At 41.5% G+C, this 21,507-nt stretch overlaps 1 protein-coding gene across 3 annotated transcripts in view; it reads left to right on the forward strand.

Annotated features, from left to right (window-relative positions):
* Window positions 1-21,507, forward strand: part of MTUS2 (microtubule associated scaffold protein 2) — a 351,967-nt gene that overhangs the window by 168,206 nt on the left and 162,254 nt on the right. For all 3 annotated transcript variants that reach the window (XM_054220594.1, XM_054220605.1, XM_054220613.1), the window contains one exon: window positions 685-891. In XM_054220594.1, coding sequence (XP_054076569.1) covers window positions 685-891 — 207 coding nt within the window. The remainder of the gene's footprint in view (window positions 1-684; window positions 892-21,507) is intronic.

The raw sequence follows: 21,507 nt of genomic DNA on the forward strand, positions 1-21,507 counted from the left end.
TAACTTCATCCATTACAAGCCTGCTATTGGTAGTCGTCTGAGACGTGGCTGATGTTATTCATGTAGGCTTATGGTTTATAGTGAGGTGAAGTCCATCAATGGAAATGGCTAGTAGGATGTTAGAAGAGTACAACTTTACAGGCATATCCTTGTTCCCAGGCTTGGTGCAAGAAAAGGGCATTTTCTTTTAGCAAAATTTGAAAGAAAGACTTCAAATAATTGTTTTCTTTGATGGAATGCAAAGAAGTCCTGTGTCCTTGAGGAAGATTGTTGGTGTTCTACACTAGCTTCCAAGATTGGGTGCTACGTGTAGCGTGTTTGTCTCTGAGTTTATTTTAATTGGCACATAACAAATGTAAAATTAGAAAGTGATACAGCATAAAAGAAGATAGCATTAAAGAAGACCTTGGCAGACTTGAACTACATTACTTTGCTGAAAGTTTGAGTTATGCCTCATGGGTCCTTGCTGCATTTCACATTTTAAAAATGATTGTGACCTGTAATTGTGGCACAGAACTTCTTTTTAGTGGAGCAAAGAATAAGACATCACTGCAGTTTGAGCAGCTGTTAAAATTTGTATTTAGTCTTTATACTGACTTTATGTAGCTGAGTGGTACAGGTAATGTTCAGCATATCCCAATTTGGCTCGTTTAATAAAAAATTCTTTCTTTTTCCTTCTTCCAGTTGATCTTAAGAAAGGCTCATGTCCAAGTGCTGCAAAGTCAAATCTCCCCAAGCCGTGCCAGTCTGGACTTCGTCCTCCAGGTTATTCACGGTTGCCAGCAGCTAAGCTGGCTGCATTTGGTTTTGTCAGGAGCTCAAGCGTATCCTCTGTCTCCAGCAACCAGTCAAATGACAGTGCTCAGAGTGACCAAAGCAGGACAACCAACCGTAAGTCCAAAACGTGACTTTCTTTCTGGGGGAATATTAAACAGATGTATTCCAGGATTGTCCAGACTGGAGTTTGTGTCTAATTTAGGACTAATGAAATCTGTGCAGCACTCACTAATCTCTTCTGTGCCACTGAGTTGTAGGTTTGGTATCTTGATTTCCCAGTGTAATTTTAAAATATGTTATTAATATTAGATGAATGGGTGCTGAATGTACGTTGCATATAGAAGGGGCTGGTTTCCCTGCTGCAGAGAAAATCACATTAAGAGTGAACCTGAGGCATTTTTGTATTTTGTTTTTACTTAGAACATCCCTTCTTATAAGATGATTTCAGTAAATAATCACAGTAAACTGTGCTTGGTAAGTACATTGCAGTCATGCAGAACAGTTTAGAACAAAGATTTTCTAAAATGAGCAACAGTCTTTCTCATCTGCTTTTCTTCTGCCTCTTAATATGCAGCATAATAAACTTAGTTTAGAAAATTAATCAAGTGATGCCAGTGATATGAAAGGGATCAGAACTGATATCGTAGCTATTGTCTCATCTACCAGACATGGAAGGATCCTGTGGCTGAAATGTCATTTCAAATCCTGTTTTCCGTAACGAGTGTTAATTTTATTAAGTACAAAATAATATCCACTGGATTGTGCAGTCCTTGGGAAGTGTGCGTGTGCCTTGGGCTCAGAGCGGAAAGGGGGATGAGGGATTTTCATGCCCATTTTTTTCTTTGAAGACTGGATTAAGGCTGAACTGTGTCAATATCAAAGCAAGTGGTGTCAGCCCAGGAGGGCTGCAGATGGGGGGGACCAGGTGATATGAAGCACCAGAGGTGCTGCAGGCTCCTAAATCTTTTGGTGTTTGTATTAATTTAAAATGAATTAAAATAAATACTATTAAAATAGTTAAAAACCACAAGGATTTTCTATTTCCCCTTTTATATGGGGTAATTGAAATGCTGAAGACTTAATGTGTCCAGGGAGTTTTAATTTTTCCAATGTCCCCAAATATACACTTGTATCCTGTTTTACTGTTGGACTGATTGCTCCTTTCTGTTTATTTCCTAATGAACTTTGAGGGTAGTCAACCTTTTTGCTTTGCATTTTTACCCACATTTATGCCTTTGGAAAGCTTCTCCTTTTATCTGGTCTTGCAACGTTTTTGTCTTTGTTATTCTTAGGGACAGACATGTGATTTCTGATTAGATCTAAGCTACATCTCTGCAAGAAATGTTGCTTTCTAGGTGTGAATCCATAAAAAGTAATATCCGTAGGTATAGCACTATCCTTGAACACAGTGGATGCGTACAGGTTCACACAACTGAGAATTCTCTAAAAAGGAAATATCCCAACTGTGGAGTCTGAGTCAATTGATTTCCATTCAAAAACTGTGGAAGAAGCATTAGTAAATTCAGACCCAGGAAGCTACATCTGATTCTTCATTTGTCTTAAAAAAAGTTGATTTCGTTTGTATATTCTGGTGCATTTTTATATTATATTTGTATGTTGACCCCATAAAAACTGAAACCATACTTCAGTTACCAGAAGGGCATGGAAGTACTTCATGCATATGCTTTATTCCAGCCCACTTAGTTGAAGACAGTGATCCTTTTTAATGTTAGGATTAGGATGTTGTGACCACCTTGTGCATGTTGCAAGAATTTTTCTGATGCCTATGAAAATTACCCAGGGGAAGCGTTCTGCTTGTACAAATTCACGTAGAGATAAGTTCAGTCTGTCACCTGATGAAAAATAGGACCTATCGTTTCTGTTCTTGCCAACAAGTTGGATAGCTCATCTACGAAGTTGTCTCATTTCCCTCCATCTCCACGGGAGAGGAAGAGAACGAGCACCTCCTGATGGTCATCTCTCTGACATGGTTCCTGTGACATGCAAAGCTGTCCAGCCCACAAGTCACAACTGGTTTGGTTTGTCTTTAATTCCAAATGGATAATGCTTCCTCCTGGACCGGGGTGAGCGAGGGAGAAGGGGTGTTGCCAAGGGGACGAGTACACACTGTGTTTAGGGTGTTAGCTCTTGGGTAAGTTGTCACATGAAAAGATACCTAACATCACCCGCTTTCTTTGGACTAAAGGCAACAGAACTCCTGCTCATCATTCCTGATAGGACAGATAGGTAGGGAAAAAAAAATTGTTTCCTTACTGTTGAATTATTCATTTTCATAGAAATGTTATCAGAGTGAAGCTGTATCTTTTTTTTCTATTTATAGTCCGTGTGTCAGCAAGAGTTAAATTAGTTGCCCAACACCCAGGGAGCACAAATTAGTTGCTTTCCATTCTACTGCAGCTTATTTAACACAGCTCAGCACCGCACTTCAACACGCACAGAAAATAACCCAGGAGTGGATGTAGGGGAGAAGTATTGGCTCAGGAATCTTAGCATGACGTATTATTTCTTTCTTTCACTGTCCACTGGAAGAATTATTTTATTTAAATTAAATAAATAGCTGATTCTGTAGTTACCACCTGAGATCATGTCTTTGACTAAATCAGGCTTCCTAGAGGGCAGGGTAAAGTTTTACTGTTAATTTCCTAGCTCAGTAGGATAGAAAATGCAAAATGATCTATCCTTAGAAATCTTCAAAGATATATGATAACACAATTTCCTATTTAAGCAGCATCTCTGCATGTCAGGGAGACAGAAGTAATTGAAAACATCTTACAAGTGTGCATATGTTATAAATAAAGGGACTGCCGCTGTTGTAAATGGAGGGGCTCACCTCAAGATCCTATATCTGCTGTAAAAAAAATCGTGCTAAAAAGAAGATGGCTATGGCTGGATGAGAGTAAAACATAGGTTTGTTTTAGGGGCAGAGCGTTTTAGGGGAAATGGTGATTCTTGAAGGGGTCCTAGTATGATACTGTGCTTGCTTGTCTCTCCCCTGCCAGGTATCTTATTGTGTCAGCTCTTTCCAAACCCATGATGGTTACATTTCTTTTCAGAAGTCCCAACTAGCATCTTGTTTTGGCATACTAGTACTGGTTAAATGCTGTCTAGATGGAAAAACCCCACTTGTTTAGAGTAAGGAGACGTGATGTTTGTGTCGTGGGGAAGTTTATTAATGGAGCTATGATGCACGAGCTTTGTTCTTCAGCAGATTTCTCCCCTTCCCTTGACCTCTCTGAAAGCAGTGAACGTGGATGTGCACAGAGCCTGTGCTACACTCCTCGACTGACTTTCTGGCAATAGCTCACGTATTCTCATTGACTCAATTAAATGGATTTGCAGCGGTGCGACTGTGCTCTTTTCCCATGGTAGGGACAGGCAGGCTGTGCAGCACTCTCCTGCTTGCCCTCTGGTCTTTCCTGGATTCCCGTCCCTGGGGTGTGGGTATAAGCCAGGATGCTGTTCACCAATAACATGCCAACTTTGACAGCCGTGCCACCAGCTGCTAATCAGGATCAGTCATAATGGCACTCTGCTCCTATGGGGTCCTGCCCAATTGCGTGCTGGGGCTGGAGGGACAGCTCTGATAGCCAAACCACCCAGCATCTCGCCAGCTTCTGGGGCAGTGAACTGACCTGCATGCCAGGGTCACTGGTCCATTTTGACCTCTTAAAATCTACTTTCTGGTGCTTACATGTAACTTGTACTTTCCACACAGGGGAGCGAGGGTCGTGAAGCTCATTCAGGATGATGATGGCATGTGAGGCAGTTTTCTCCTTGATGAAGGTGCCTCACTTCCTGCCTTTGTGAGGGATGCAATGACAAAAGCCAGATACCACTCCATTTTGAAGCTGGGTCCTAGGATGTGTCAGGGAAGCCCACCACAGCTTGCCACCAGCTGTCCTGCCATGTTCAAAACAAAATGGTTAAAGGGGTACAAGGTGAGCTCTTTGTTCCAAATGGTGAACAAGGGCAGTTGTGTTTGAACAAAACAAGTCAGAGAGGCGGAGGCAGCGAGAACTCGCCATACTGATGGAGGGGGCCCATCCTTTGTTGCTGCTAATGTTCCTCTCTGCTTGGTGAGGAGTGTGCAGCTCTTCCTGCCACTTTCATACCTCTCATCCCATGGCTTTCCACATGGTAAGCTCTGTACCGATATGCAGCAAGGCACAGGTGAGGTCTTCTGCTGGGGCAAAGCCACATGGCCTAACACCACAATATGTGGGACAGCTGGGAAACCCTGGGCTGGGGCTCAGCTCCAGGTCCTGCTATTAGTGCCCCCCCCCAAATTGGTTCCATGCTACAGACAGGTTTTCCAGTAACATTGCTGTTCAAGATTACCTGAAAAGTTCATGTTTATACTCAGCTCTGGCCTTCTACATTTGAGGTTTAAAAAACCATAATGTTCTAAACAATTTTTCTTTATTTTGGCAGAGGTTTTTTGTACGTCAAAAACCTTGTTGAGTTTATTTACACTCCAAATTGGCTAGAATTGAAAACTTTGGATACTTCAGTCTAAGAGGGGCATTAATGTTCTCTGCTAAATATGAGAAAAACTGAGTGACTACCAAAGTCGTGTTAAGGTTGAAACCAGTATGATGTAGAGTGGAGTGAAACAATTGTGTCACCATAATTAAAAAAAACCCCCTAAATAGCTAACTTATAACAAAATAACTAACTTTGCATTATTTTCCTTTGGAATTTTAAATACACTATATTGAAGCCTCTCCTGTGTCTGCCCCAATAAAAATTGCCTAAGAGGTTTTGAATTTGAATTTCACATTGTACGCCAAAGGCCTAAAGTTGTGGGATGTGGTTCCCAATATTATCTTGTGATTCTGCGGTTACAGTAACATGATGCCCAGGATGTAGTTTCTTTTTTACTTGTTTGAGGAGCATAGAGTTCTCTCACTTGCTTGTATCTGCAGTTCTAGTGATTGGCTGAATATTCTGCTCATGTAATTAGTTTTACGTACTTCATCAGAATAGACTCTAACGTGCTGTAAGTACCGCATGAGAAACAGTTCATTAAGCACCGTGAAACGGTTTGATGTGTGGAGGATCAGAAGAAAGACGGATTGTTTAGAATGAGTTGAAGTATGATAACTGCTATGAGTTTAGGAAATGGAAGAATGTAGGTATAATATCAGGAAATACTTTGTAGTCATAAGGTCTACTAGTCTGTTAAATAATCTTCCAACTCAAGTGATGAAATCCCTTTTGCTTAAGATTCTTAAAATAGAATAATAGCATGGTGTTAGAGGCAATTCTTCTCCGGCAAGGTGCTAGACTAAAAGACATAATGCTATTCAATATCTCCCCACAGCTCTGAGTGCTGAAGCAATTTCTTTTCAGATCGAGCAAGAAAATGGTGATGAATATTTCAAAACTTACATTAGTATCTCATGACAGCTATTGTTTTGTTTAAAATTATAGAAATATAAAACTGCTTGTTTTGTGTAAAATCCCACAGTCCCTTCTTCAATGTATAGATTTCATGCTGGGTTTTGACCTTGTGTTGCTTGGCCTTTCTAAATGTTGAATTTCCATTCTAATAAGCAAAGATGTCAAAGTGTCAGATTCAGGTGGGTGGAGAAATGGGGAAATTAAAGTGAGCACAGAAGCCTGGAATAGATGGCTAATTGCCTTCAAAAAAGGTAGAACATTCAAAACTGTGACGTGGTAGACAGGTATACCAATTGCTCTTAAAGACATAAGTAAATACAAAGATTTTCCTATATGAAAATATGTTCCAATCGTACTTCTACGACTGATTTTCTGTTCCTTTTCCTACATGACAAATTCATTTTTTTTCCTTCTGATCTTCTTCTGATATCAATATTTTGATGAAAGAATCACTTTATGCCATCACTTCGCTCTGAATAGGACTAAAATAGAACAGTATCAAATTAGGATTTTCAGCTTTGTGGGGCAAAGCATCTGGAAAAGTGCAATATGTCAGCAAGGGCTGAAAAGGCATTTTAGCTGCCTTTCAGACTCTCAACATTTACTTTTCATACTCTAGTTGTTACAGATGGGGAAAAAAAAACCCTTCAAAGAATGACTTGGAGGTGTAGGCACAGCCGTTTCTCTCTGTTTGCAGAGACTGAAACAGCAGCGCTGAAGTGTAAGTTGTCTGTTAATTTCAGTGACTTTTAGATACGGTGCTTGTGATAGTATTTTAAATGTGATAATATTTTAATAGCTTAGATAATGTTGTCACAGTTTACAGTGTCACCTCTTCCCCTGCCCGTTGGAGCACACAGAAGAGGGAAGCGTTGCCACACTGGGAGGGTCTGTACCACTCCCCACAACGAACAAGTAGAGGCAGGAAGATGAAGCTGGTTTGGAAATGAAGAACTACATTTATATGAAGATGCCAACCTGAAACATTTGGAGGGGCTGCAAATTTACTTAGCTGAACTTTGTCAAGACTGAAAAAAAATCCATGAAACTCTCAATTCTGCAAAGCCCGCTTTTTATGAGCAAAGAACAGTTGAAAGAATTTTGCCAAGCTCTCGTGCCAGCTCAACTTCAGCAGGGTGCTTAATCATCATGTTTGTTATTGTTGTAAAATGCCATATAAAATCTGCATTTTTAGGTGCAAGAAAGCCCGTCTGGGAGATTCTGTGTCTGTGTGCTAAAATTGTCCTGACTCAGACCTGGCAGCTCCAGTTCCAGTTTTTTGGCACTTATTTCTGTCTGGCTTTTCAAAAGTGACTTAAATTATCCGCCTCACTTTCCCATCCGTAAAATGGGGTGGAGGAGTACAAATGTTTGCACAGGTATTGGGTAATGGGGCAACAGGGAAGAAATGGATAGTGACAAATCCTCTTTCCTGGCCCATTTCCACACAGGATTATTTGACTGATTATAAGTGCCTAATTTAGTCACTGTGACTCTTAGTGTTTAATCTGCGGAGGGTAAAAAGCAGTTCAAACCACTCTCACACCAGGCTGCCAGACACCAGTTTTGCTCGAGAAGGTAGTGTGTCGCCCCACGATTAGATTATTCCCATCACTGGCACCCAAACTATCTCTCCCTGTGACTCTATGGGGAGATGTTGATTCAGCGATCACCCTGATGAATGTAGCTTCTGTGGCAGCCTGCTTAGGTACCCCTATACTGGGCTGTTTCATCAGCCTCTTCTTTATTTTGAAGATGTCCTGTGGCTGTTTTCATGCTGCCCTGCTCAATAGGAGCTCATGACTATTTTTTTTATTGCAGTATAATGGGCTTCATTCATTTCTTAGAGGGGTACAGAGAAATCAGCGAAGCCATTTCTGAAATAACTATTTTTTTCCAGTCTTTAAATCACATTTTCTACAGCATCTAGTCTTCAGGGACCCTTCCAATAGGGATGAGAGGGGGACAGGAGTCTGGTCCCCCCTGCGGCCAGGGTTAGAAGAGAGCAGCTGGTGGAGTGTGACTTTCGAAGTCTGGGGAAAAGCCACAGTCAGTCCAGAGCCGGTAACAGGGACAAGCACAGCACACGTCTTTCTGGGGACGCACAGCACTCAGAACAGTAGCACTTAAAATGTCCCTTTTAAAATAAGAAAGCAAGCAGCAGCTGAACATATCTGTCACATCCAAATTAAAACCCCTCTGAAGACCAGAAAACTCACTATAAGTTGTCTCCTTTTCATACTCTAATCTTCCTATTCTATCTGACGAAGGGGGAAATACTCGTTTAGAAGTGAACCCTGTGGGCATTCATCAGAATGGATTAATCTCTTAATTTAGCCCAAAGAAAAATTAAGAAATAAAGCTTTGAAGAAGTGAGAGCTCTTCCATTTCTCTTTTTCTTTATTTTTTTTCTTGTTTAAATTTTTTTTCTTTTTTCTTTTTCCCCTCTCTGTTCTGGACTAATTTGCCTTCTAATGGAATCACAGTTAAAGTCTTCATAGTCTCCCACTAATGAAGTATGACCTTGCAGGACTTCTGAGAAACTTTCCTCTTCGCCATGTCTCTCTCGTGCATTTCATTGCAGTTTATAAATCAATATTTAGAGAAGGTTAATTCTGGCTGTCTACCTATGTGGCTCATCACTGGAGGCAGCTCTCACCTGGGTATTTCACTCATTTCATCCACGGTGTCTGTGCTCTCTGAAATTCAAGCTTGTGGAAATCTAGATGTATTCAAATCCATAAAGATCTACCTCCAAAAAGCACTGCATATTGTGTCTGGTTCAATTGTGCATTTTGTATTGTCCATGAGGTCGGAGCTGGTGAGCACAGTGAGGGACTCCAGCTTGAAAATCCGTGAGTCAAACAGGTGCCTAATTGAACCAATTGCTGTCAGTGACAAAAATCATTACAAACTCTATGACAATATGCTTTTTTTCCAGAGATAGCTTTTTTCCCCCAAAAAAGCATTAATTTAAACATAAAAGAAGTTTGATATGGTAGTTATGAGCCAATTCTGAGTCACAGTGAGATGAAGAGATACCTGTGTCACAGTTTTGAATTATGGAAATTTTAAAAGGATTTTTGAAATTATATTGTCCCTTGTGTAATTTCTGCTGAGGGTCAATGAGGCTGTAAGCTTGTTTTCTTAAGCAAGAGGCAAATAACCTTGAGATTCAGTGTTTCTTTGATCTCTTTTAAGAAGGACCAAATTTAAAAAGTGAGTCTGAGATGATGTCATTGCAATCATAGCTGTTGTCAAAGGTGAAATATTATGAATTTGTTATGCACACAGTTCAATCCACTGTGTGCTTTACTAGCAATAAACAGGACCAAAGGTATAGGTACTGTAAATATTACCAGAAAATCGCAGTTAGACCAAAAGGTTTCAGAAAACAGAGCTGGCCTCTTTACAGTACATGAAAAATCAATTAAGAAAATGTTATGCCCTTGCAAAATGAAGTGTGGATAATGAACACAAATAAGTGGAGATTTGAAAAAAACTTGTGTACTTGTCCCTTTTGGGGAGGGAGAGTGACTGATTAGTTTAGGAGAACCGTGGTGGATTAGTGCAGGTATGTATTAGCAGTGGAGCAAAGGAAGACAAACTTCAAAGAAGTTTCTAATCTTTGATCCCATTATGAATCCTGCAGAAGACTTGTGAATTCTAATTTAGTAGCGAGAGAAGTGTTACAGCCAAAAGAGCGTGGTGCTATTTATAGAGGAAAAACTTTTCCCATCTAGAGGTTGGGCTGGAATCTCAGCCGTGACATTTTTTCCATCACACTAATCTAGTCCAAACAGGTTAAAATTGAGGTAATTTATGTAAGTCTTCCAGGTGCTCTTGAGAATATCTGCAATAAAAAGAAGAAACAGCATCTTTTGCAGCTTTCAGTCTCTGAGTTGTGACCCAAGAACTTAAAAATTGCAGCTCAAACAGCCTTCCCTTCCGACTTGCTGCTTGACAGTCTCTAGAGGCCTGGGCAAGATTACATGAGGCAGTAAACAGCTCAAAATGTTGCGGTTCTTTGTCTTGTGACAGGTGTGAGACCACAGACTTTCAATTTGGGATTTCCAAAGTTAATTTAAATACTAGAAGAAAGCTGACTGAGGTCTGAAGTAAGTAAAACCAACACAGGCAGAAAAAAGACAAACTGAGACTCTCCAACCGAGAACACCAAGCTGAATAAAATGTAAACAATCGCACAGTATTTTCCTCCCAGGTGGGAGTTATCACAAACTGTAGGCTGTTGACACACTAGACATCAGCAATACCACCGTCAGCACTTAGCAAATGTTCAATCCTGTGGACGTGAGCCTGAGAAATGGTAACGTGCTTCTCATGTGGCAGCTTTAAGGGTACACCTGTGGTGTTGATGTGGTTGGAGGAGAAAGCTGCTGCTGTTCGGGTTGAACTGTGATTTGCAAACAAGCCCTGACTCTCTGTTCCTTGTGGCAAGGAGTCAATTAAGCTGGGCTACATGGCGTAAGTCTTTAATTTATGCTGTTCCCAACTTCATGGACTGCTGATAGGGTTTCACGCAATTTAAGTTACCGTTGCTATGCCCATAGAGGGCTACACAGTCAGAAATGCAGAAATATAGCATTTAGGATGAGAGAATAAAGTTCTCTGATTCACAGATGTGAACTGGACTTTGCCAGAATAGCCAGCAGTGCTCCCATACAAACCTTGACGTCTGATCGTGCATTGGTGAGGTCCATCGCAGAAAGGGGCACATCTCTTTCTGTGTGCAGATTTACCAAGTGGTCATAAGGCTACTGTGTTATTTTAGCACACACTGTTTGAATTGGGCTATTAGGCGCTGTATGGTGTGTGTTTCTATGTAAAAAGGTAGTTATTGCTGTCCAGAACACAATGGAGATGATGCCTACGCTGGCTGGCTGGTGGGCTGATGCCAGCAGCAACCACCAGCAGCACTAACTCTACACAGTGGACTTTGGTGACACAAAACAAGCCCAGATCAGTTAGTTCTTGCGTGTCATGAACCTTTCTCCAGCTGAACATGGCATCGGTCTTCTTTTTCCGTTTTCTTCTTTTAAGTAACCTTCTCAAAGAAGACAAATTCCATGATATGGTTGGACTCGATGATCTCAAAGGTCCTTTCCAACCATGAAGATTCTATGATTCTATGATTCCGTGAAGATTCTATGATATTCCTTAAAAGAAAGAAAATAGCTTCTAATTGGCAAAGAAGAATTGGGGTACACCATTCTATCTCACCACTAAAAGTAGAGAAGGAATACAGTAAACAAAGGAATGGGTTGTTTCCTACCACTGCTTTACATCTCAAAAATGGTGTACATTTCAGGTGCTGTGATAGCTTAATATTTATATTTAGTTAGTGGTTAACTTCCTTAATATCATACATTACAGATATACTGTCTTCCTGCCAACCATTGCTGGAAAGGTATGTACAATCTCCAGAGAAAACTAAGCAAAACTGAGTAAGGAATGATACGTTTGAGTAAAATGGCATGTCTTGATCAAAATGTCTTATGACCAAGCCTGGACTACTTATGGGAAACCCTTATATTCGCTTCTCCTGCTGCTAGGGATGGATTAGGGTGGGCCAGAGCTCAGTCCATGCCCTGAAGTGTGTGGTATCACTTTCTTGGGTTAGATGAAAGAATTAAAAATGCATCACTTTTAACCAGTATTTTTCTCATGAAAAAAGAATATTTGATTTATTTGGCACTTTTTATAAATTCTTCTGCTCAGTTCTTACTGCACAGCATGAGATGGTCTCGGAATTAATATTACTTTTGTAATCTGAGGAAAGGGGATTTCCCAATGAACATTATTACAATACTTTTATTTAAACTGAAGGCCTATTTTTAGATGCTTGGATGTGTCCTAGGATAAAACGTTCCTTCTCTGACATGTTCTAATGTTGACTAAATGTATTATGTACTGCATCTAGGTATCTGAGGAATTTTAATTGTCTCAGAGGTACACAATAGCTTTTTAGAATTAGGATATTTATCACTTGTCACAGCTTGTAAATTTAGATACAGAACAGGCCTGTACACTGTCAAGCTGTGTGGGAAAGTAAGAAGAATAAGAGGTAGCGTCATGGTCTCTGTATGCCTTCCAAACACATTAATAGTTAGTATGTTCTAAAAATGTCTAAGATGTAGTTTAAAAAAGCTTAAACCTGAAAGTAAGATGCATGAAAATGTAAAAGAAAAAAGCTGATGCTAAGAAACTCTCTCTTATGTGCACGAGTCAGTCCCACTCCTTTGGCAAAGGGGTAGTAGTTGCTCTAAGAAATATACTGAATTATGCATGGCTTACCAACGAACCTGCACTGGAGCTCAGTTGTGATGGTGGGAAGCTTTGGGGAATGTGTGCACTGCTGAACTGACATCTACCTGTTGTGCAAATCAAAAGTATCTGCAGATAAAAAATTCAGATTAATTGAACAAGGCCCCCGAGCAGCGCGCTAAGTGATAGAAGCTTACTCTCAGTCACAGTCAGAAGATTAAACTATGGACTGTCAGGCTGAACAATTTGCAGCTAGAACTAATTTGGTATTCCCCACTTTATGGGGGGAATGCCAGCTATCATGTTAAAAAAATTGTTAGAATTAGCCTAAAAGATCAAAGATTGGCGCATTTTAAAACAGACTGGCTTTTTCATGGAGCCCACAGTTTTTTAACCATGTAATTTTTATTTTTATTGGTTTGGATAGATGGCAAACCTTTCCCTAACTGGTGTCTCACCAGCTGTCGTAAGCTAGTTTCTGCCCTTGGTGGGGGGCTGTGGGAAGTGCTCTTCCACCACCGCCCGGGCAGAGGTGAAGCAAAGCAGCAAGGTCATGTCCAGCCCTGGCGAGGGGGAGGATGAACCATCGCAGGTCCTTGGCCCTTGGAAGGGCAGTTTCCTCTTACAGCTTAGCGTGAGAGAAGCCATGTGGTAATAGAGCCTCTCGTTTGTAATTATATACTTCTGATTTGGGCAATAGAGATTTAATCACTATCTATGGAAGTGCTGGTTTCTTAACTGCTATTATTGTTTCCTTGTGAGAAATATTTCTGTGTCAGAAGAATGATTAGGAACTAGCTTCACTTCTTAATGCTTCTCATATCCTCATACCTGTCTGCACAGAGCCTCTCCTTCATCCACGTTTTCTCTGTGATCATCAACAGTCATCCTCTGATCTCTGCAGTCATCCATTTATGACTTCTCCCCTTCCCGTATGGCCACATATCTGGAGTAATCATCCTGCTAAAATACGCTGTGTTTCCCATTTTAACAGTTTTAAAAACGTGGTCATTCAATTAGTGCTTCGTTCCAAAATGCCTGTGCACTATCTGTTTCGCTGGTTTGTCTCATGCCTTTAGACAAGGGAGTCCCTGCCTTATTGGTGCTGTCCCACGCTCCGGGTGGTGCACGTGCTTTGGAAGACTGGCACTGAATAAGAATTGTGATAACGTTTGCCTCCACTACAGCAGGCACAAAGCTTCACCCTGCTCATTTGCAGTTTGTAATTAACTAGTGAAATGTATATGTAATTAGCTTTGATAATGCCTCCAGGAAATGACTGCATGCTTGCTTGAAACTTTACCTCATTGTAAAGGTATTTTAGGGGGAAGTTTTGGGGGGAAGTAAGCTCCACTGAAGTTTTTAAATGTTTTCCTCCAGGTGGATTGTAAAGATATCAGGTCTTTCTCCATACTCTGCCTTCTGAATATTTTGCAGCTTCTGTCTCCATCGCAAGGTCCTCCCACTGCTTGAAATGATGCCCTGGTTCACCTTGGAGCCAGGCTAGGTGTGCTGGCATCTCGCACTGACTGAACGAACTGATTGCGGTGGATAACTTACTTGCTCAATCAGATTAGCCCCACGGTCTCTGAGCGTGCACAAATTCTGCCCGTGGCTAACAAGCCACTGATGCCACTGATGTGCTTCCTCTGCCTGTGACTGGGGGGGGGGCGAGGAGCCGCGCTCGCCGGCTGCTGGTATCTTCTGTTGTTTCCTCAGAAGCAGCACTCTGGAATCGGGGGTCTCACTGCAAGCAAGAGCGCAGTGAACCAAACGCTCTCAACTTTCTTGATCCCCGTCCTTGGCTTGGTATTGGACCTGATAATATTAATACAAACGTGCCTCGAGAGTGAGAGCTGAGATGTAGAACCATAGAGCAGTAAAACAAACCCCTGAAAGCCAGGCTGGTACAGCACTTAGCGTGTTTTATGTCCTGCGGTATGTACTGTATATTCCTGCCTATCAGGTTATATGTTATTTACAGCATTTTGGTTACGCTTGGAATAAATGTATTTAAACTAAATTTCTCTTTAGTATTGTTGGCTTTCAGACCTGGAGATAAATAAACCACAATTGACATTGGACTTTTGTTGCTCAGCAATCTAAATTCTGCTTAGCACATTTCAAATTATTCAAGTCTGGCAAATTTTAGCAAAGATACAGTAACAAATCACCTTCTATAAGTTACTGCTCATCTGATAAGGGCTGGGGGGCTTTAAGTTTCACACTTGCCTTCTACCTTTGCAGTATTGTGCTGGAGATCAAGCAATTTTTCTGGTATTGATTCAAAGGAAATGGACAAAAGGGTATAAAAAGTTTCAGAGCAATCTGTGGGCACCGAGAGGTGGAAAGGGATTGTTCTTGTTCTGTCTCAAACCAGGACACTGGTGGTGGCTCTGACACCACCCTGCATCAGGAGTCCTAAGCTGGTCGTGGTGGTTTGCAGCACAGGGTTTCAAGGCAAACTCTCCAAGATCTCAGAGTGGTGCACGTGAACTAAACAGTAAAATACAGGGAGTAATTAAGGGCTTAAGGACCGCTTGCACTCATATTAACATGAATAATTTCTTTAATTGGCTTCATGGGGACTACTCAGTGCCACATACCTTAGAAGGAGAGGTCTCCAGTACACCGTGCTGCAGCACCAGCTGGGAGTCCGTATTATTCAGGGGACTTGGGAACAAAGTGTTTCCACTGTGATTGCAAGTGAGAACTCCAGCAATAGCAGATAACAAACAACCTAAATTTGCAAATGTCTCACTTTTGTTAGAAACAAAACCCACAATAGATTAGTAGCCACTTGAAGGGTAACTTTTTGTACAGCTGCATAAAGAACTCCAGTTATCTGAAATATGGAGAGCTTCTTGACACGATGTTGTTAGTGCCAGCTCCACCGATTCTGTAGAAATTGCCCTGCACTTTATTGCTGGCTGAAGTGTTGGAGTGTGGTGACAGAGATAATTCTTGCTGTGTCACATGATATGGCTAGACACAGAAACCTTTATCTTCAGTGGGCAAACCTGTTCAGTCAATTAATTGGCTCTAAGTGCAAATTAATATATTGATGCTTCTAAAGCAGCTTCTATTGAAAGATGTTGGTGAATATTGTGTATATCAATTGGCTTTCTTTCAGAAAACTGTTGGGAGGCAGGCAAGTATTGTTATCACTGCCTTGTGGAAAGGAGAAGTGAGGAACATGTGAATGGGCCACATTTCTCACGAGGCATCTTCTCGGAGCACGTTGCAAGGTTTACATGGGATATTTGAAGCCCAGGTGCCTCCAGCCCTCCGGACCTGCTCTGTTCTAGAATGGTCGGTCTGAGAGACCCAGAGATGAGCTTCCTGGGAGCACAAGGAAAATGACAACCACCTGTGAGAACAATGCACTCAAAGAGATGGTTTCCCTAAACCATGTTGGGGGGAACATGATAATGCTTCAGGACCATGTTTGAAGTGTTTTGACACAAATGTCACATTTAGCCACTTGTTCTCATCTCCAGTGGAACAAAGCTCTACTTCCTTGGTGAAAGTTTTAGGAACGTTTGTGCTTTTATGTGACGCAACCATGTCCCCCCAGACTTCCTGAGCTGAAGGAGAACTTGCATGGAAGCGTCTCAGCTGTGAAGTACATATAGCCCTTCATCTTCGTAAAGATGGCTTTGGCATTTATCATATCAAAGTATTCAAATTTATGAAGCAGTTTCTCAGAGCTCAGTTAATCCCCTGGGTGACTTTTTTACAAAACCAGCAGACGAGCTGCCTCCCTGTTAACACGGTAGGGAAAAGAGAGAACTGTGTCATGTGAACTGCGGGGAAATTAGAACAAGCTAATCAAACAATAGCAAAGAGGGAAGTTAGACATTAAAGGCACTTTCATATGGACCACAAAACATGGAACTAGAAACGTGGTCCTAATGTGTATTATATGCTGGTGCATAAGTAAAAGTTTATATAGCCAGAATGCAGCCAGAAAAGACTGTATTTGATAACAGATACTTTTTCAATTAAGAAATTATAATGAATATATATAAGACATTTCACAAAGCTTTCTCAGGGAGATCAGAGACATAGGATCATTGAAAACAAGGCAGCACGGTGAGATGTCCTTGTCCTGAAGCATGATCAACTATACTTGCATGATTTGGGGCAGATTTTTTTCTACTGTTTATTGCATGTTTAAAAGATGGACCTTGCCTAGGAAGCTTATTCCTTTTTTACTTTTTGAAAATAATTCATGACGTCTAACCTATATTTCTCTCGCAGAAATTTGTACCTGTTTCTCTTGTTCTCTCTGCAAAGGATGCAGATAATTGTTTCTGCCCAATACACATGCAGAGAAATGTTTCTGCCTAATACGTATTTGAAGACTGTTGTCATGTCTCATCTCATTTCCCTTCTGTAGAAATAAATCAATCCAAGTGCTTCAGCTTTTTCCCAGGCCATACTTTCAAAACCCTCTGATTATTTTCTGTTCCTCATCTTTGGACTTCTGCTTTGTCTGAGTGCGGTTCCCAGACCTGGACCAGTTATAGAGAGCTAATATAAACCCCACTTTGTAGAACTTTTCATAATGGAAGTCAATCAACGATCTCCTACAAGGACAGGGAAATTAAACCTTTCAGAGCTGACACGACTTGCCTAGGCTACCCATCAGGAAACAGCAGAGCCAGGAAGAGGACCCAAGCCCACAACTCCCTGGGCGGTCCTTGTGTTCCTGTGAAGAATGGTCTCCCTTGGCAAACGCACTATGTGCAAGCCTTTCATTAATGAAATGTACCACGTAGCATCACTAAAAACTCCGGACTGCCCTCAGAAAGTGATCCTTTTTCTTGCAAAGAGTGAGATGTAGTGATCCTTCTTGTATTTATATGCTGGCTGCTCTTGGTATGGCTTTGAGCAATCTAAACTCCTATGCACTCCAGTCTCTCGCAGGTTGAGGGCATGACACTTTTAAATGTGTTTTATCCTCTTCCCTGTCGCCTTTAAAACTTCCCATAAATGGAGGTGAGTAAATTTGTTTGTGCCTTTTTAGTGATGGATTAGTGAAGAAAACCAGAACATTTTAAAAAAGAAGAGCTGGCATATTCTGCTTACTCCAACCAAGCTCACTTTACCAATCCAATAAAGTGAAAATACAAGTAGCTCTAAAATGAAGTTGTAGGAGAAGTTGCCCAGCATGAGCTGCAATTGCAGAAAATGTATTTCTCCTTAATTATTGTGCAGTAGTGAGTGCATTAAATGTTCAGCCTTCTCCTTAGCTGTATGCTGTTTGCTGAAACACAGTCAGCTCAGCTCAGCTGCATTGAGTAAACAAATACTTATCTATCGGGTTTAAAAATATTCCAATCATTATTCAGCTGATCTACATCATATCTTTGCAATTGCTCAAACGCGTTTACTTTTTTGTTGTTTTTTTTGTAAGAGTACATTTATTCATTTTCTCCTTGGCTCTATTGGAATAGTTTATCTGTAATTTAAAACTCAGGAACTTTCTTACCAGTGGAAATCATTGTGCTAATTTAATACCAGCAATTGCTTAACCTATCCAATGCCAGAGGGACCCCAGTGCAAGAAAAGGCATACTAATGTAGCTTTATGAACATGCAGCACTCGTACTGCTGATTAAAAAACACAGGAGGCATTTCTTCAAAGGATTCTCAATAAAGCCTTTGGTCCCATTTCCACACAGAGATTTTTTTTTTCGTTGTCCTAAATACATTTGTTAGACTCCCTCATTTTGAACAGTAGCTGAAGCTACATTAGGGAAAGATTTTGCACGTGTTTAATCCATCACTGAAAACAATTGAGATATATATATATATATATTTGACCTGATAAATAGCTCAGCGTTTAAAATACTTCTGAATCCTACTTAATCTCTTAAACATGCACTTCTAATGACTTAAGAATCCAGACACTGGAGATCTAGTGACCCAGTTGTGCTCTGCACTGCCATGCGTGGGCGTTGATTTGGATTTTATTAATCCAAATGATTTTTGAACACTGTAAGCATACTCGGGACTTTGCAAGTGCTAATGAGCATTGCTTGCGACCTGAGCAAATGGTGTTCTCCGGCCAGAGGCTCTGCGGCGGGTGCACGGCCCCACATTACACACTGCAGCGGTGAGCTCTGCCCTTAAAAGATCTTCTAAATGTATCGTAGTTACTGGGAAATGTGTGAGCTGAAACTTTCAGTGATATTAGATACTGTGACAAAGAAACAGACTGCAGATTGCCTGGAAGTTTCGAGCTCCAACAACAGTTTCTTTAAATGTAAGTTTTCTCTATAGTGCAGAAGAAAGCAGATGCTTTTCTGTCTGTTGAGGTACAATGGTGGTCTTAACATGATTTAAACTGCATTTCAGGGTAGTTGCAGTCTAGCTAAGACCCCCTGGTGTGACCCAGTAATACTCTTACCTATGAATTATTTCCGTTCCAGGGAGTGAGGAAAAAATTATTATATATGAAATGATATAATGCCTAGCAATTATGTCTCCTGAAGCAATAGAGGTTTATTTACTGGTATGAATGCATCAGTCTTATTCATCATAAAAACCACTGTATTAAGCAGTTAAAAATTACCTGTTACTGGCAAAAATATGTAGATATTTATCATCTGTCAATATTTTAATGTCTTGCCTCTAAACTAATTGTCTTTAGAGAGAGACGGTCATGTTAAATGTTCTTTCTCTATGTTTTGAATGGTTCCTTTGGTAGTAAAAATGAAAGAATGCAGTAAAAAAGTTTAACTTAGTGTTTTGTTTTACCTATGATAGTCCAGCCACTTGGACTGTTTAGTTGTCATCTAAGCAATTTAATTTCAAGCGTCCTATCAGAGCATCTCTGGGAGGTGCACTGCAAAGCAGCAGGGCACGCCTGCAGCAGCACTGTAAGGGTTTCTGTCCATCCACAAACTCATTGCTCTTTGCTTAACAAGCTGTTCTATTATTTACATCACTACCCCGTTTACCTGCTTCATGCACACTTCGGGACCCAACATGTCACTTGCCCCTGTCCCTGGGTCCTCTCAGCACTGACGCTTTCGTGCCAAGCAAGCGTCCCAAGCTGCTGCTGGGGGAGATGAAAGAGGGAATGTCACGCCAGGAGCAACTGCGGCAGGATTGTGATATTGGTTGCCTAGACAGATGAAGGAGCACTGGCTTTACGAGGTGATAGGAATTTTGGACTCACTTAATCTGCAGATGGAAGATGATCCTTTCTAAAAACAGCATAACCAGCGATGGCTGCTAATTATCATATATTTTGCATGTTTTCTAGAGAAGCAAAATGCTCTTTTCCAGGTCCTCACCGAAGCTGGCCATGCTGAACTGGGTCATGGCACTGCAGGTAGACCTTGGAATGCCCACCATGATCTGTGTTTGCCTGTTGTGAGCTGCTGCAGGGTGCAGCTGTAATAAGGGTACACCTGCCCGAAATATTACCCCCACATGCTTCCTCCTCTGAAGACACATTCCATCATCCTCCACCCATCCCACCATGGGTATGTCATTTGGGGTTCTCCTTTGACTACAGGCCAGTCCATTCGCCCTCGCCATCATGTAACACTCATACCTTCTGGAGCTGAAAGCCTTATTAGCAGGCACTGAATCACCTTGCTTAGCACAAAAATCATGCCTTGTCATCCAGTCTTAAATGTATTTCTTTTGTCAAGAGCAAAGAAACCTTTTTTCTTCTCATAGAAGTAGGCTTGGGCAGCAAATGAGCCCTTTAAGCTAGTTTGCAAGTAACTGCACTGTAGGATGGAGAATTCTTACGGAGAAAAAAGTGGAGTGAAACTGTGAGCATATTTGCATACAGATAAACCATCTCTTTTTCCTAGGGTCTAACTCAGAAACCACAGGTACAGCAGGGTACTCTGGATTAATTGGACCAGCACAGTTTGCTCATGGGTTTTTCTTCACTCAGAGACAATCGTCTCCTCCATACACTCTCCGAAGTTAGTCATACAGTGGTCAAAATAAATGCACGTGCAGGCCCCTTGCAAAAGCCTCGGGCAGCTTGCTCCAGCACAAGGGGCGTTAAAAACCTCCGTGTTACATCTTGGCCTCCAAATTAGCTGAAATATAAACAGGACCTCCATAGCACCAAGCTCTGTCCTTAAAAGTACCGTAAACAAAACATGAACCCATGGTGCCTTGGAGCTCTGCCTGTAAGTGCCAGGGACAGGATGCTGCTCATGCACTCGATGAAGCATAGCATTGTCAGAGGCATTAAAATGACTTGTTTATCCCATAAAATGAGGTTGGAAGTTCAGCTCTCATAGCCACCTGCCCAGGTCTGTCTAAGGATTGTCTGAGGAGGTCTGGTTGGGAGAAGACTTGTTTGGATAGGGTAGCCTTGACTGAGGGACAGTTTATTCCCATCTGGGAATAAACATACTTTTTCATTGTGTCACTTGAGATTTTGCAGGATTTTTTTGGTCAAACAAGAGATTCCTATCACAAATGAGATGCACTGTGTTGAATACATCGTGAAGGATGATGGTGGGGGAATGCACAAGGAAGATGCTGGGGAGGGGGGATTCAGCTGTGTGACTAGGTTTCTGGTGCTGCCTTTGAGAGTCCAGGGGATCCCCCCAGCCTTGCATTGCCCGTGCAATGTCTGCAGTGCCATGCAGATGTCTTGGATGCATTAAGACGGCTAAAAATGGCATATGGACACCTATGATTGCACTGATAAATCTCCTCCCAGGGATTCAGGCGTTGAGATATGCAGGCTGGTAGGCACTTGCAATGCTGCCTATGTGTGAGCCACATGAGAGCTGGCTCAGTACGGTCAGAGAAGCCTGCAGAGCTACGTGCCCCATCCTGAAGTAGCTGCTGATTTTAGGGATGCCAGCCTTCCTCGCCTCCCAGAGTGTGTCAGCCTACAGGGCCATGTGCCTCTGCCATGGGTCTGCTCACACCAAACTCAAGGGAGCCATGTGAATCTGCCCCATTTCTGTCTTCCAGTTCTATGATACAACAGGTAGGATTTACTGTTACCTCATGCCCAGGGTTT

Source organism: Rissa tridactyla, chromosome 1 (genome assembly GCF_028500815.1).
Source record: "Rissa tridactyla isolate bRisTri1 chromosome 1, bRisTri1.patW.cur.20221130, whole genome shotgun sequence".
Taxonomy (NCBI): Eukaryota; Metazoa; Chordata; class Aves; order Charadriiformes; family Laridae; genus Rissa; species Rissa tridactyla.